Raw genomic sequence first — 13318 nt, 5'->3', positions numbered from 1 at the left:
TGACAGCAGCAGTTCCCACACCAGCCATCCAATGACCTCACTGATTAAGATTGCCAAGTTAGGACACAACAGTGCAGAGAATTGGGGGCAATTTTGTGCCACAGGCTTATGCCGACTATGAACTGCATTAGGATTGTGAAAATTCATTTTATGTTGAACCCTTGTAAAGCAGCAGACTTTCATCTGGTCTGACTGCATACCCCACGTCACTACCCAGTTTCCGTAAACATTTTATTTTCAATCAATTCTTGAGCCAAAGTCACACGAGATTTTGTTATTGCTAAGTTTAGCTGTCTGACCATCCATGGAACCTCAAGCCAGAGGTGTGGCAGAAAGACAACAATAACACATTCAACCACTCTGCTCACGTGCAAAGAGCAGACAAAAGTGTTATGGGGAAAGAGTGGGGTGTGGGGCTAATTGGATAGCTCTTTCGAAGACCTAGCACAGGCATAATGGGCCGAAAAGCCTCAGTCTGTGCTACATAATTCTATGAAATCAAGATTATAGGAGCTCAGTAAGGTTGTAAACTGGTGTTTCAGAATGGATTTGTCTGTCCCAGGAGTCACAGAGAACTTGAATTAGAGCAGATAACAACAACAGCAGCAGGATCGTCAGAAGATACAGTATGGAGGGACTTAGCAAGGCAAATTCAGTGCACTAGCTAGTGTGATACTGAGGCATAGAGATCAGACGGTCCCCACATTTCAATCCCTGGTCTATGTTGAGTTGGCTTCTGGTAGCCAGGGCAGTGCTAGGGACAGTATCATAGGCCTCAGCATTTGTTAGCTAACAAGGCCAAAAGCCAAGCCAAGAGTTTCTGTTCTGCATCACTGTCCAAAGTATGTGAACATGAGGCAAGTTGAGCTTGGCAGTGATGCTCATGAGGTTGTAGTGCTCACTTTGGAGAGGAATTGAAGGGCAGCCAGCACCGATGGAACTGTACCCCAGCAAGAGTCATCACATTCTAGAGAGCTTGGGAGAAAAAGTCAGAGAAGAATATGTAGAAAATGTACGTACCACCACAGCTTCATCTGTCTTCCAGTATTAACCTTAGTGAAAACAGATTATCTGGCCATTTATCTCAATTGCTGTTTGTGGGAGCTTGCTGTGCCCAGCATGGCTGCTGTGTTTAGCTACCGAATAACAATGAGCGCACTTCAGAAAAATTACTTGTTTTGCTGTGACGCACTCTGGCATGTCCTAGCAGATGAAAAAATATATATATTAATTATAAAGACCAGCTCTTTCTTTCTCAGTCAACTCAATTTGAATTGGTTTCAAAATGAACTCAGATGATTTAGGTGTACTGAAGAGACACTGTGGCTAAATCTCTGTAGGAGTTGTCCTGATTACCCTTCGTCACTTCGGAAACCCCGGTGGAGGAGGGGGAAATGACATCCATTGCTCTGGGGTTTTGACGGATCTTCCGCCAAAGTTACGATGGATAATCGGGGGGAACCCCTGTGGAGATAGCCGGACGTTACTCTGAAACTGATCAACATGAGGCTGTTAACATGTCTGCAATTCAACAGTTCTTTCTTCTTTCTTTGGCCTCCTTGTCTCGGGAGACAATGGGTAAGCGCCTACAGGTGGTCAGTGGTTTGTGGAGCAGCGCCTAGAGTGGCTATAAAGGCCAATACTAGAGTGACAGACTCTTCCACAGGTGCTGCAGATAAAAATTTGTTTGTCGGGGCTGTTACACAATTGGCTCTCCCCTTGCGCTTCTGTCTTTTTTCCTGCCAACTGCTAAGTCACTTCGACTCGCCACACTTTACCCCCGCCTTTATGGCTGCCCGCCAGCTCTGGCGAACGCTGGCAACTGACTCCCACGGCTTGTGATCAATGTCACAGGACTTCATGTCGTATTTGCAGACCTCTTTAAAGTGGAGACATGGACGGCCGGTGGGTCTGATACCAGTGGCGAGCTCGCTGTACAATGTGTCTTTGGGGATCCTGCCATCTTCCATGCGGCTCACATGGCCAAGCCATCTCAAGCGCCGCTGACTCAGTAGTGTGTATAAGCTGGGGATGTTGGCCGCCTCGAGGACTTGTGTGTTGGAGATACGGTCCTGCCACCTGATGCCAAGTATTCTCCGGAGGCAGCGAAAATGGAATGAATTGAGACGTCGCTCTTTGCTGACATACGTTGTCCAGGCCTCACTGCCATAGAGCAAGGTACTGAGGACACAGGCTTGATACACGCGGACTTTTGTGTTCCGTATCAGTGCGCCATTTTCCCACACTCTCTTGGCCAGTCTGGACATAGCAGTGGAAGCCTTTCCACTGATTTCTGCATCTAGACACAGGTTACTGATGATAGTTGAGCCTAGGTAGGTGAACTCTTGAACCACTTCCAGAGCGTGGTTGCCAATATTGATGGATGGAGCATTTCTGACGTCCTGTCCCATGATGTTCGTTTTCTTGAGGCTGATGGTTAGGCCAAATTCATTGCAGGCAGCCGCAAACCTGTTGATAAGATTCTGCAGACACTCTTCAGTGTGAGATGTTAATGCAGCATCGTCAGCAAAAAGAAGTTCCCTGATGAGGACTTTCCGTACTTTGGTCTTCGCTCTTAGACGGGCAAGGTTGAACAACCTGCCCCCTGATCTTGCGTGGTGGAAAATTCCTTCTTCTGAAGACTTGAACGCATGTGAGAGCAGCAGGGAGAAGAAAATCCCAAACAGTGTAGGTGCGAGAACACAGCCCTGTTTCACGCCACTCAGGATAGGAAAGGGGTCTGATGAGGTGCCGCTATGCTGAATTGTGCCTTTCATATTGTCATGGAATGGGGTGATGATACTTAGTAGCTTTGGTGGACATCCGATCTTTTCTAGTAGTCTGAAGAGACCACGTCTGCTGACGAGGTCAAAGGCTTTGGTGAGAAGAATGAAAGCAACGTCGAGGGGCATCTGTTGTTCGCGGCATTTCTCCTGTAGCTGACGAAGGGAGAACAGCATGTCAATGGTCGATCTCTCTGCTCGAAAGCCGCACTGTGTCTCAGGGTAGACACGCTCGGCCAGCTTCTGGAGCCTGTTTAAAGCGACTCGAGCGAAGACTTTCCCCGCTATGCTGAGCAGGGAGATTCCACGGTAGTTGTTGCAGTCACCGCGGTCACCTTTGTTTTTATAGAGGGTGATGATATTGGCATCGTGCATGTCCTGTGGTACTGCTCCCTCATCCCAGCACAGGCAAAGCAGTTCATGGATTGCTGAGAGTATAGCAGGCTTGGCACTCTTGATTATTTCAGGGGTAATGCCGTCCTTCCCAGGAGCTTTTCCACTGGCTAGAGAATCAATGGCATCACTGAGTTCCGATTTTGTTGGCTGTTAGTCCAGCTCATCCATGACTGGCAGAGGCTGGGCTGCATTGAGGGCGGTCTCAGTGACAACATTCTCCCTGGAGTACATTTCTAGGTAGTACTCAACCCAGCGGTCCATTTGCTTGCGTTGGTCAGTGATTGTGTCCCCTGACTTAGATTTGAGGGGGGGCGATCTTCTTGATGGTTGGCCCAAAAGCTCTCTTAATGCCATCATACATTCCTCTGATGTTTCCGGTGTCAGAGGCCAGCTGAATATGACTGCATAGGTGTTGCCAGTAGTCATTTGCGCAGCGCCTGGCTGTTCTTTGTGCAGCTTTTCTGGCTGTTTTAAGTGCTACGGATGTTAACTCGCTGGGGGCTTTCTTGTAGTTCAGCAGTGCAATGTGCTTAGCAGCTATGACAGGTTCCAGCTCTTCAAAGTGAGATTGAAACCAGTCTGCATTCCGCTTCACGCGTTTGCCATAGCTGACTCATAGATGGCGTCTCTGATGTGGGCCCACTTGGTCTCTGCATCCCCTGTGGGAGTGTTTTGAAGGGCTGTTACAAGTGAATTTAGAAATTTTTGTAACAGCTGTGGATAAGACATTCTGCTCGTGTTGATGTGCGGGTGGCCCTTCTGCTTGGAGAAACTGATCAACATGAGGCTGTTAACATGTCTGCAATTCAACAGTGCGGCGTGGAAATAGTATTCAAACTTAATGTGAACCAAGTAAAACCACAGTCTAACATATTGTGTGGGGCAGTTGCAGTATCGAACAGTCTCATTGCTTTTGGTCAGTTAACTATCTGACACACATGGATATCTATTATCATGTTTAAGAGTCTCCAGACTCAACTACTGAGGAATCCACATAGGTGTAGAATCTTTGGACAGACCCCACTTAGTTACGATAGATTGGAGAAGCTGAAGCTGTTCTCCTTAAAGAAGAAAAGGTTGAGAGGGGATTTGGTAGAGGTGTTCGAAATTATGAGGGGTCTAGAGAGAGTAGCTAAGAAGAAACTCTTCCTATTGGCAGAAGGGTTAAGAACCAGATTTAAAGTGACTGGCAAAAGAATTAAAGGCAGCATGAGGAAAAACTTTGTTGAGCAGCGACTGGTTACAATCTGGAATGGACTGTCCGAAAGGGTGGTGGAGGTAGATTCAATCATTTCTTTCAAAAGGAAATTGGATAAGCACCTGAAGGGAAAATATTTGCAGGGCTGCGGAGAAAGGGCTGAGGAATGAGAGCCGGCAAGGGTTCAACAGCCGGATGGCTTCTGTGCTGTAACCATTTTACGATTCAAAGCTGACAAAAGGTGCAGCTGCTGATTGGCGAGAACAAAGTCATGGGCAGGAATTTAACCAGCTAAAACTGCACCACCTGCCTGCACAGACTATTAGTGAGTATCCTGTTCAGCCACTGGCTTGCAGTTATCTGTACGTTATGTCATAGAAACATAGAATAGAATCATACAGCACAGAAGAAGGTCATTCAGCTCCTCCTACCTGTGCCAGCTCTTTATCCAATTTGTCCTACTCCCTTGCTCTTTCCCCATAGCCCTGCAAATTTCTCATTTTCAAGTATTTCTCCAATTCCCTTTTGAAAGTTACTATTGAATCTGATTCCACCATCCTTTTTAGGCAGTGCATTTCAGATCATAACAACTCACTGCAAAAAAAAAAAGTCTCCTCGTCTCCACCTCCTGGTTTTTTTCTATCAATTATTTCAAATCTTCTGGTTACTCTCCCTCCAGCCAATGGAAACAGTTTCTCCCTATCAGTAGCAAAAAATTGAAACAATGCAGGATGTACCAAGACATTAAATTAAGCCATAGGGTCTTTGGCTGAACCAAGATAACTGGTATATGAAGCAACGGGGGTAAATTCAGAGTAGGGGACATATCTGCAATGGCATGGGGTTATTTTTGTGGTTGGGGCCTGACTTATATTAATTGGGTGAGCTGTCAGAATCTGTAACTTGTGGTCTGTCAGTGCTTCTGTTCCTCTTGGTGCTACACCTTTATCAGTCACAATTAGGTGGCAGGGACAAAAAGGTTGCCCCCATCCTGTTTGTGGAATTTTTATTGAAAAAAAAAATGAATCACCAATCCTCCACATCGGCCAGCTGCAGGATAAATTCACTGCTAGAAATAAATGCAGAAGTACCTCAGAAACTGGAGAACAGGCTAGGATGACTGCCAAGTTAAAGTTGGACTCTGTCTCAAACATATTTGCAAAGTCTCTGGGTGATCCCTGACCTACATCAAGTTGGTTGATGTCAGTTGAGCAGCACAAGGGGTGCTACAGGTGGCTTCAGTCTCCCTGGGCTAGGTGTTGTAGGATGAGGTGGATCCGGAGGGTGGCAGGAAATCAGTTACGAGTGAACTCTGTTGTGTGTGTGCACATAGTATGTTTAGTTTAAGTTTAGAGATACAGCACTGAAACAGGCCCTTCGGCCCACCGAGTCTGTGCCGACCATCAACCACCCACTTATACTAATCCTACACTAACCCCATATACCTACCACATCCCCACCTGTCCCTATATTTCCCTACCACCTACCTATACTGGGGCAATTTAGAGAGAACATGATTGGGTGCAGCTTGATGCTATCAAGGGTCAATTAGTCTGGTGACTCTCAATGTCATAGTGAATGGCGACAGGGAAAGTGGCGAGAATGTAGGAAGCAGGAGTAGGCATACAGCTTTGCCATTTAATCAGATCATAGCTGATCTTCTACATCAGCTCCACTTGCCTGTCTTATCCCCACATTCCTCAATTCCCTTTGTGCTTAATCTATCAGTCTCAACAATTACATCTTAAACTGTATACCAGCCTGAGTCAGCACCCTCCTGGTGAGGGAAATCAGACAAAAAGAAGCTAATAAAGCTAAAATGTGTAAATCCCACTCAGGATGTATATAGATAGTTTTGGTTTGGTTTAGTGTGCTACTAGACTGGGTTTGTGTCCTGTTATTGCTCATCTTGTATGTTTCTTTAACTTTCCAGTCATTCATTTACCAAAGCTCATACAGACCCTTGCAGGATATGGAGAATTTAGCATACATTAGCCCTTTATCCTCTTTTGAAAAAAATGCTGCAGCAGAGCTTGGGATCTTCAACCCTTCTACAATAAACTGGTCAACACTGCTGACTCCCAAAGGCCAGCTTCCTCTCCATGCCAGCCACAAAGGGAATCCCAATATGGGACTCGGACTCTCTCTCCACCGCTTTCACCATCGCTTTCCCATCCGCAAGGGTCTGATGTGGACAGGGGTTAATCATTTACCAACGTCGATTGAAACCGTAATCACAGCAGGGACTGCAGGATCCTCAGAGTTACGACTGAATGCAGTGACAACCTATGCTCGTACACCGAGTGCCAAACTCAGCCCTGGTGAGAAAATGATATATCATTCTCAATTTTTATATGTGTGTATATATTGAATTAAGTTTTTTGCAGAATGTACATTGGTTTTAAAATGGCCAGGGACTGGCTTAGTGAGAAAGTGCACTGCTTGGTGTAGCTTGAGTTATCCAGACCAGAAGGTCCCAGGGTACAATCCTGGGTCGCCATTGAATTAGCTGCTCTCAGTAATAGGCATGTGGAAAATTGCCCTCTGTTGGCCAGGGAAGGAAATCCCTAGGGTCCCAGCCTGCTCCCAATGATTGCCCAGTGACCATGTTACATTTTTGGGTTTTCAAACTGGATATAATCCATGGGGTGGCATTTTAGCTGCCCCCTGGTGGTGGGAACAGGTGGGGGATGCTGGTAAAATGCCAGGAAACCCCATCCGCATGGCTCTGACTCAGTCCTGCTGCTGGGGAAGTTACCCAGTGGCGGGAATGGCAGCGGTTCAGCTGCCAGCTGAATGGATGAGCGCAGCCAATTTGAATGATTGATTAATGGCCCAATTAAGAATGATTTCCTGGGCCGCTGGCGGAGGGGCCCCCAGCCCCATTAGGGAGGCCGCCAGCTGCATAAAAGCAGCCTCCCAGCGGCTTCTTTGGGGGGGGGTGGGGGATGGGGGGTGGGGGCCATCAGAGCCGGAGGCTCCGTGGCGCAGGGAGAGGACAGCCGGCAGCAAATGATGCCCCCGAGGCTTCAATGCTGCCGCTGGAGAGATATCCCCTCTGTTCTCCGGGTCCTGCCTGTTTGGCCCACATAAAAATTTATTTGATGCTCACCCTTCTGAGGGTGCCTCAAAATAGAGGTGCCCTTGCATTCTCCTTGTTGTCTCAGCAGAAGCCACCTCTTGCCGTGGCGCCAGAGGTGCCAGCCCTCTGATTGGCCGGCAGCATGGAAGGTTCACCTGCTATCCCTAAGTGGCCGGCTCCCACCCTGCTGGCCCTTAATTGCCTCCTCCTGGCAATATTGCGGGGGAAGACCCACCTCCCCCATTAGTCTGCTGGCCACCCAAAAACAACCCTGACGATATGACCTTTACCGCTTTGGCAAAATCTCGCCCTTGGATTCAACGTAAGCAGCCGCTGTGATAAGTGGACCTGAAGTGCCTCTTCCCACCCAGTATCTAGACAAAGGGTCAAAGAACCCTTGCAATTGGACACCGACTGACTGAAATATATCATTTGTCAACATGTGATCACAGCTCAGGCTAAAAGGTACTAGAAACATTTATTGAACATTAATCACGTGAGTGAATATTACCCAGTACTGTTGCAGCCCTCTGAAATTCATTCTAAGCTCCAATTTTACTGTCCTGCACGCTACTTTTTATGTCCATTAGTAGCACTTAAGTTGTAAAGACCCGACAGTCCTTGGCTATGCTAATCACAGCTGGGGTTGCAGACAGGGCCTTGGGTTAGGGAATCTGATACCTGATTTCTGATTCCTGCTCCTAATACCATCCCAGTGACCCCTGCTAGAAAGTACAAATGTGTGGATATAAAAGGCGAATAAGGCCAGGCTTGGCTGCCGACACTTGCTGCTTAGGTACACGCACGAGGGAAGCGTGATTGAGCAAGATACTGGATGTTGGATAAGTCCTACCTTTTTAATAGATTCTAAAAGATGGAGACTGTAGCATGTCACTTCATTTATTACTGACAAAACATTAATCTTAAACACCCATATAGAGCAGCACACTTCAGCCTCTCGTCTACATACATATGTAGATTTAATGAGGAACTGTGAAAATGGCTTCACGAAACCCGTTCACGCACTGCATCTTGAAAGAAGTAAAATATCTTTCTAACTGAGTAAAAAACATTGCATGTCTTCATACACCATTCTCTTTATGATCTGCTTCCTATTGGATGCAACATCTTCGGGTGTTTTAAGACCAGCCAGTTATTCGAACTAAAAAAAAGAAATGCTGGAATCACTCAGCAGGTCTGGCAGCATCTGTGGAAAGAGAAGCATAGTTAACGTTTCGGGTCAGTGACCCTTCATCGGAACTTTATTTCAGATTTCCAGCATCCGCAGTATTTTGCTTTTATTTCAGTTATTCAAACTGATTGCCAAACAGGGATGAGAGGCTTCATGACTTTTCACACCATTACTTCCTATCATTGCTTTTCCTGGGCTTTATGGCAAACAACCTTTGTCGGCTCTCATATTATATTTCTGTTTATATTGCACCAATCTCCAATTCTTACATTACCCACTGCTGTGATGAAAGTCCTGTGTTTTAAAAGCCTGTGTGTTTTAATCTTAATAGCTTTAAGCTCAATATTCACCTAGCTTATTTATTTGTATGTTCCTATCTTTCCTATCTTTACAGTACAGTATCCTCGGTCTCGAAATGCATCCTTCCCCATCATTAAGAGAAAAAGATAGGCTTTTAGAGAACACCAATTCTGTCTACATTACTATTCTGTCTTTTGTTAGAAATAAAAGTAATGTAAAGACATATCAATATTCTTTCACTGAACCATTGCCCATGGCACAACAGGAGCCAGGAATGGAGTGCTGGGGATGTGGGGGTGGGTGAGAAAGCAATCTATTGATTACAATGTGTTTCTGTACAGAAAACTCTGCGACGGAGTCAAAAGGCCCCCAAAGAAACACCATACCATCAGGCTCTGGAACCAGCTTCAACATCCCGGTGAATGCAGCACGAGTGAGCAGCACAAGCAGTGCCTCCAATGTGTGGAACATGAAGATGAATACAATCAACACTGCAAGGCATGGCCTGACTGTGGTGTCAGCCCGGGCTCCCATGAATCAACGCGCTCATTTAACAAGACGAGCAAACATACTGAACTTATTCCAAACCGATATCAACAGGTAAATCTAAAATTCTACAACGATACTAATGCCTGTTTACAGAACTTTTAGTTTAAAAATGGCAGTCATCGCAGGAAGTCTCACAACTCTCTGCTTTTAATCAGGTTTGGGTTTGTGATGTGTCTTGTATTTAGTAGGGATCATAATCTGGTATCAGGCTTCCTTGTAGGAGAACACCTGGGCGACAGTATCCATATGATAGAGTTTGGTAGAACCAAAGGTACTGGAAACCTACAATTAATTCCATTTTACAGAACGGGGGGCAGCATTCAGAAAATAGCAGAAGCTTTGGAACAGGTACATTGGTTAACCCGACATGGTGGAATTAAACCAGTACAGGATGTAAATGGGAAATTTTTAAGAACACAAAGAATTGTCCAGTCAAAAGAAGGGAATGTGGAAAGAATGCCAAATGCCTGGTCATGTACAAAGACAAGTGTTTTTCTAAATTAATTGCTTGTAATGCACAACAGAACAAAAAGTATCAGGAACAGCGAAAGACAACTAAGGCGCTCTTCGATCAGCTGAAAGGTTCATGGAAATGAGGGTCATAGACAATTATGGTAGAAATAGAAAACTTTTTTTTAGCTAAGTGAAGAGTGAGAGAACCTCAAAGTCTGTATTGAGTCACTGAAGGATGATCAAGGTCAGACTATGAAGGACTCTCAGGGTATGGCAGAGATGCTAAAGGAATACTTTGCATCGATCTTCACTGTTGACTGACAGAATTAGATGACATTGTTAATTATACTGTTTATATTAATATTGATGAACATATTGTTATAGATAGAATAAGGAACCTTAAAATAGGTAGGGCAGCTGGGATGGATGACATCCACCTGAGTGTCCTCAGAGATGGGACAGTTGATGGGACAGATTTGGGTAAGTATAGGCCCATTAGTTTGACACCAGTAGTAGGGAAGATGCTAGAGGGAATCATCAGGGATGGAATATATGATCACTTGGAAAGAGATAGACATATCAGTGACACCCAACAGTCTCAGAAATAGGAGGTCCTGTCTTACTGCTGTAATTTAGTTGTATTATTTGAAGGAGTCACCAAAATAGTGGATGAAGAAAACCTGGCAGACATTGTCTACTTAGATTTCCAAAAAGCTTTTGATCAGGCACCGCACAAGAGGCTTCTCTACAAGATCCAAGTCTCGGGTGTTGATTGAAATCTGCTGTGCTGGATTGAGAACTGGCTGGAAGCCCATAGTCGGAAAGTGGTTGTAGATGGATTTGAATCTATGTGGGGACTGGTCACCACTGGTGTCCTGCAGGAATTGGTCTTGGGACTGTTGCTAGTTACTGTTTTCATTAAGGATTTAGGTGGAGGTGTTTGGGGAATGATCTGGGAAGGACGTAAAAATAGAACAAGGCCATTTAGCTCCTCGAGCCTGTTCCACCATTCAATTAGATCATGGCTGATCTGTTTCTTAACTCCATCTAGCCTCCTTAGTTCCGTAACCCTTAATACCCTTGCCTAACAAAATAGCAAGTTTCCTGATGAAAGAAAGAGATCTGGATGTTCTAATGCTTTAATCTCTAAAGGTCCATGACCAATGCTGTGAAGTGATAGCTAGAACAAACAGGGCACCAGGGTGTATTTACAGGACAATTCACTATAAAACAAAGCATTTTGTCCTTGTACAAGCCCTTGGTTCAGCCTCAGTTAAAATACTGTGCTCTGCTCAAACAGTGGGTGATATTGAATCTTTGGAAAGGGTGCAGAGTAGGGCCACTGGACTAATTCACAGTTTAAAGCACCTTAGTTATCAAGATAACTCTCTACACTTCACAGCAGCTTACACTTAGGGGTGATTTGATACAGGTGTACAAGATTATGAAGGGATTAGATTGTGTTTGTGTACACGGCTTGTTTCAACCAAATAAGTTTGGGGTCACAATCTCGAGTTATGTAAAGGCAGAACTAGACTAGATGTTAGGAAGTGGTTCTTTTCCCAGGCAATAGTGGACCTGTGGAACAGGCTGCCAGCTCATGTGGCCAATGCTGATTCGCCGACTTCCTTCAAGCAAGAGCTGGACCTGTTTCTGGCTTGGGTGGAGATCACCTTGTACAAGAGGTAGGTAGCGTACAGCATTAATTGGGGCCAGAGTGGTCTACTGGCTAGTTTCAGTTGCCTAAGGGGGTTGGAGAGGGAGAGGATTTTCCCAGATCTCACCCCGCCCTCCTCCAAACCCCTGCACCAAATTGGCCAGTGTTTTTATCTCTTTTCTTCAACTTGCCCAGAAGATGACATGGTTTCCAGGTAGGGTGTAGAATTTCAGTATCATGATACACAAGGCATTGCAATTATATGGGACAGGCTGCATGGATCAGTAGGTCTTTTCCTGCCTGTCATCTTTCATGTTTATTTGTCTCACTATTTCAGTCATAAACCTCACTCCTACGGACTTCCTAACTTTACGCTGTTTATCTGTGGCCAAGTGGGAATTCTACCCCATTGCCTTTCTTTTTCTCTCCATGCAAAAGTACTCTCTGCCTTTCAAGTCACCTCGAACTCAGCAGTTCGCTCGAGCTGGTACATCTAAGCCTGATCCTCCTCAAACTGCAGTCTTTATGTTTCTGGATTGTGTAAACAAATGATGATAATTCTAAATTGCAGGGCTGCTTCTCTTATCAGTTTAAAGTCTTGAGCACATAAATCTAGTCTGACATTTGCAGTGCAGTACTGAGGGACTGCTGCATTGTCAGATGTGCCGTCTTTCAGGGGGGAAAATTAAACCAAGGTCCCGTCTGCCATCTCAGGTGGATGTAAAAGATCCCATGGCACTATTTCAAAGAAGAGCAGGGGAGTTTTCCCCGGTGCCCTGGCCAATGCTTATCCCTCAATCAATATCACTAAAATATTATCTCATTGCTGTTTGTGGGAGCTTGCTGTGTGCAAATTGGCTGCAGCGTTTCCTAAATTACAACAGAGAATACACTACAAAAAGTACTTCTATGGCTGTAATACGCTGTGGGAAGTCTTGAAATTATGAAAAGTGCTATATAAATGCATGTCTTTGGGCTAGATTTTTATGCCCTGCCGAGGCTGGGATCGGAGGTGGCCGGGCACTAAAGTTAGCACCGCTGGTCTGCATGCCGGATTCCTGGTTCCATCCAGCTTCCAGGCCATTTTCTTGGAGGCAGGATAGGGGGAGGGGGGCCATGGTGGGTAGCTAATTAAAGGCCTATTAAGACCTGTTAATGGAGGCCGACTCGGCTCCTGGTGGCGCCGGGGACCAGTTCAGTTGCCTGGAGGCAGCCACCCGGTGGCAGACCGGGAGGCCAATGCTCTAGGCTGGCTTAGAGGCCGCCTCTGCTTGCCTGGGCGCAGCAGCAGCGCAGACCACCCTACAGGGAGCCTGCCGCCCAACTGTAATGGCCAGGCTGCAAAAGCCATTTTTTATTTAAACTTTTAAAAACGTTGGAAAGAGGGTGCCTCCATTTTGAAGAATCCTCTCCCTCACTTACCTTCCATTGCATCCTGCTGCTGCTTTCAATGTGGAAGGCCTCTGATTGGCCCTCTGACTTCAAGAGTCTACCCGCCATCCTTAATTAGACGCGAGCCTGCCCTCTGACCGTTAATTGGCTACTCCAGGGAAAATCACATTAAGGACATTGAGCGCCGAATCTTGTGCTTGGCCCGACGTTGGATTCCATGGTGGGGTGGAGTGGGGTGGTGGGGGGCCAGAGAATTGGAGCAGCAGCAGCCACCACGGAACCCAATGGTGGGAGTGCTGGGCCCGATCTTCCCAGT

The 13318-nt window shown here is 45.9% G+C and overlaps 1 protein-coding gene across 4 annotated transcripts in view; it reads left to right on the top strand.

Moving 5' to 3' along the window:
* LOC137350697 (tubulin polyglutamylase TTLL13-like) overlaps positions 1-13318 on the top strand; it is a 52502-nt gene that overhangs the window by 36140 nt on the left and 3044 nt on the right. For all 4 annotated transcript variants that reach the window (XM_068015584.1, XM_068015586.1, XM_068015583.1 and 1 more), the window contains 2 exons: positions 6311-6698; positions 9293-9551. In XM_068015584.1, coding sequence (XP_067871685.1) covers positions 6311-6698; positions 9293-9551 — 647 coding nt within the window. The remainder of the gene's footprint in view (positions 1-6310; positions 6699-9292; positions 9552-13318) is intronic.

Source organism: Heterodontus francisci, chromosome 35 (genome assembly GCF_036365525.1).
Source record: "Heterodontus francisci isolate sHetFra1 chromosome 35, sHetFra1.hap1, whole genome shotgun sequence".
In the NCBI taxonomy this organism is placed as follows: domain Eukaryota; kingdom Metazoa; phylum Chordata; class Chondrichthyes; order Heterodontiformes; family Heterodontidae; genus Heterodontus; species Heterodontus francisci.
Note: the sequence above shows the minus strand (reverse complement) of the source record. Positions and strands in the feature narration are given on the sequence as shown.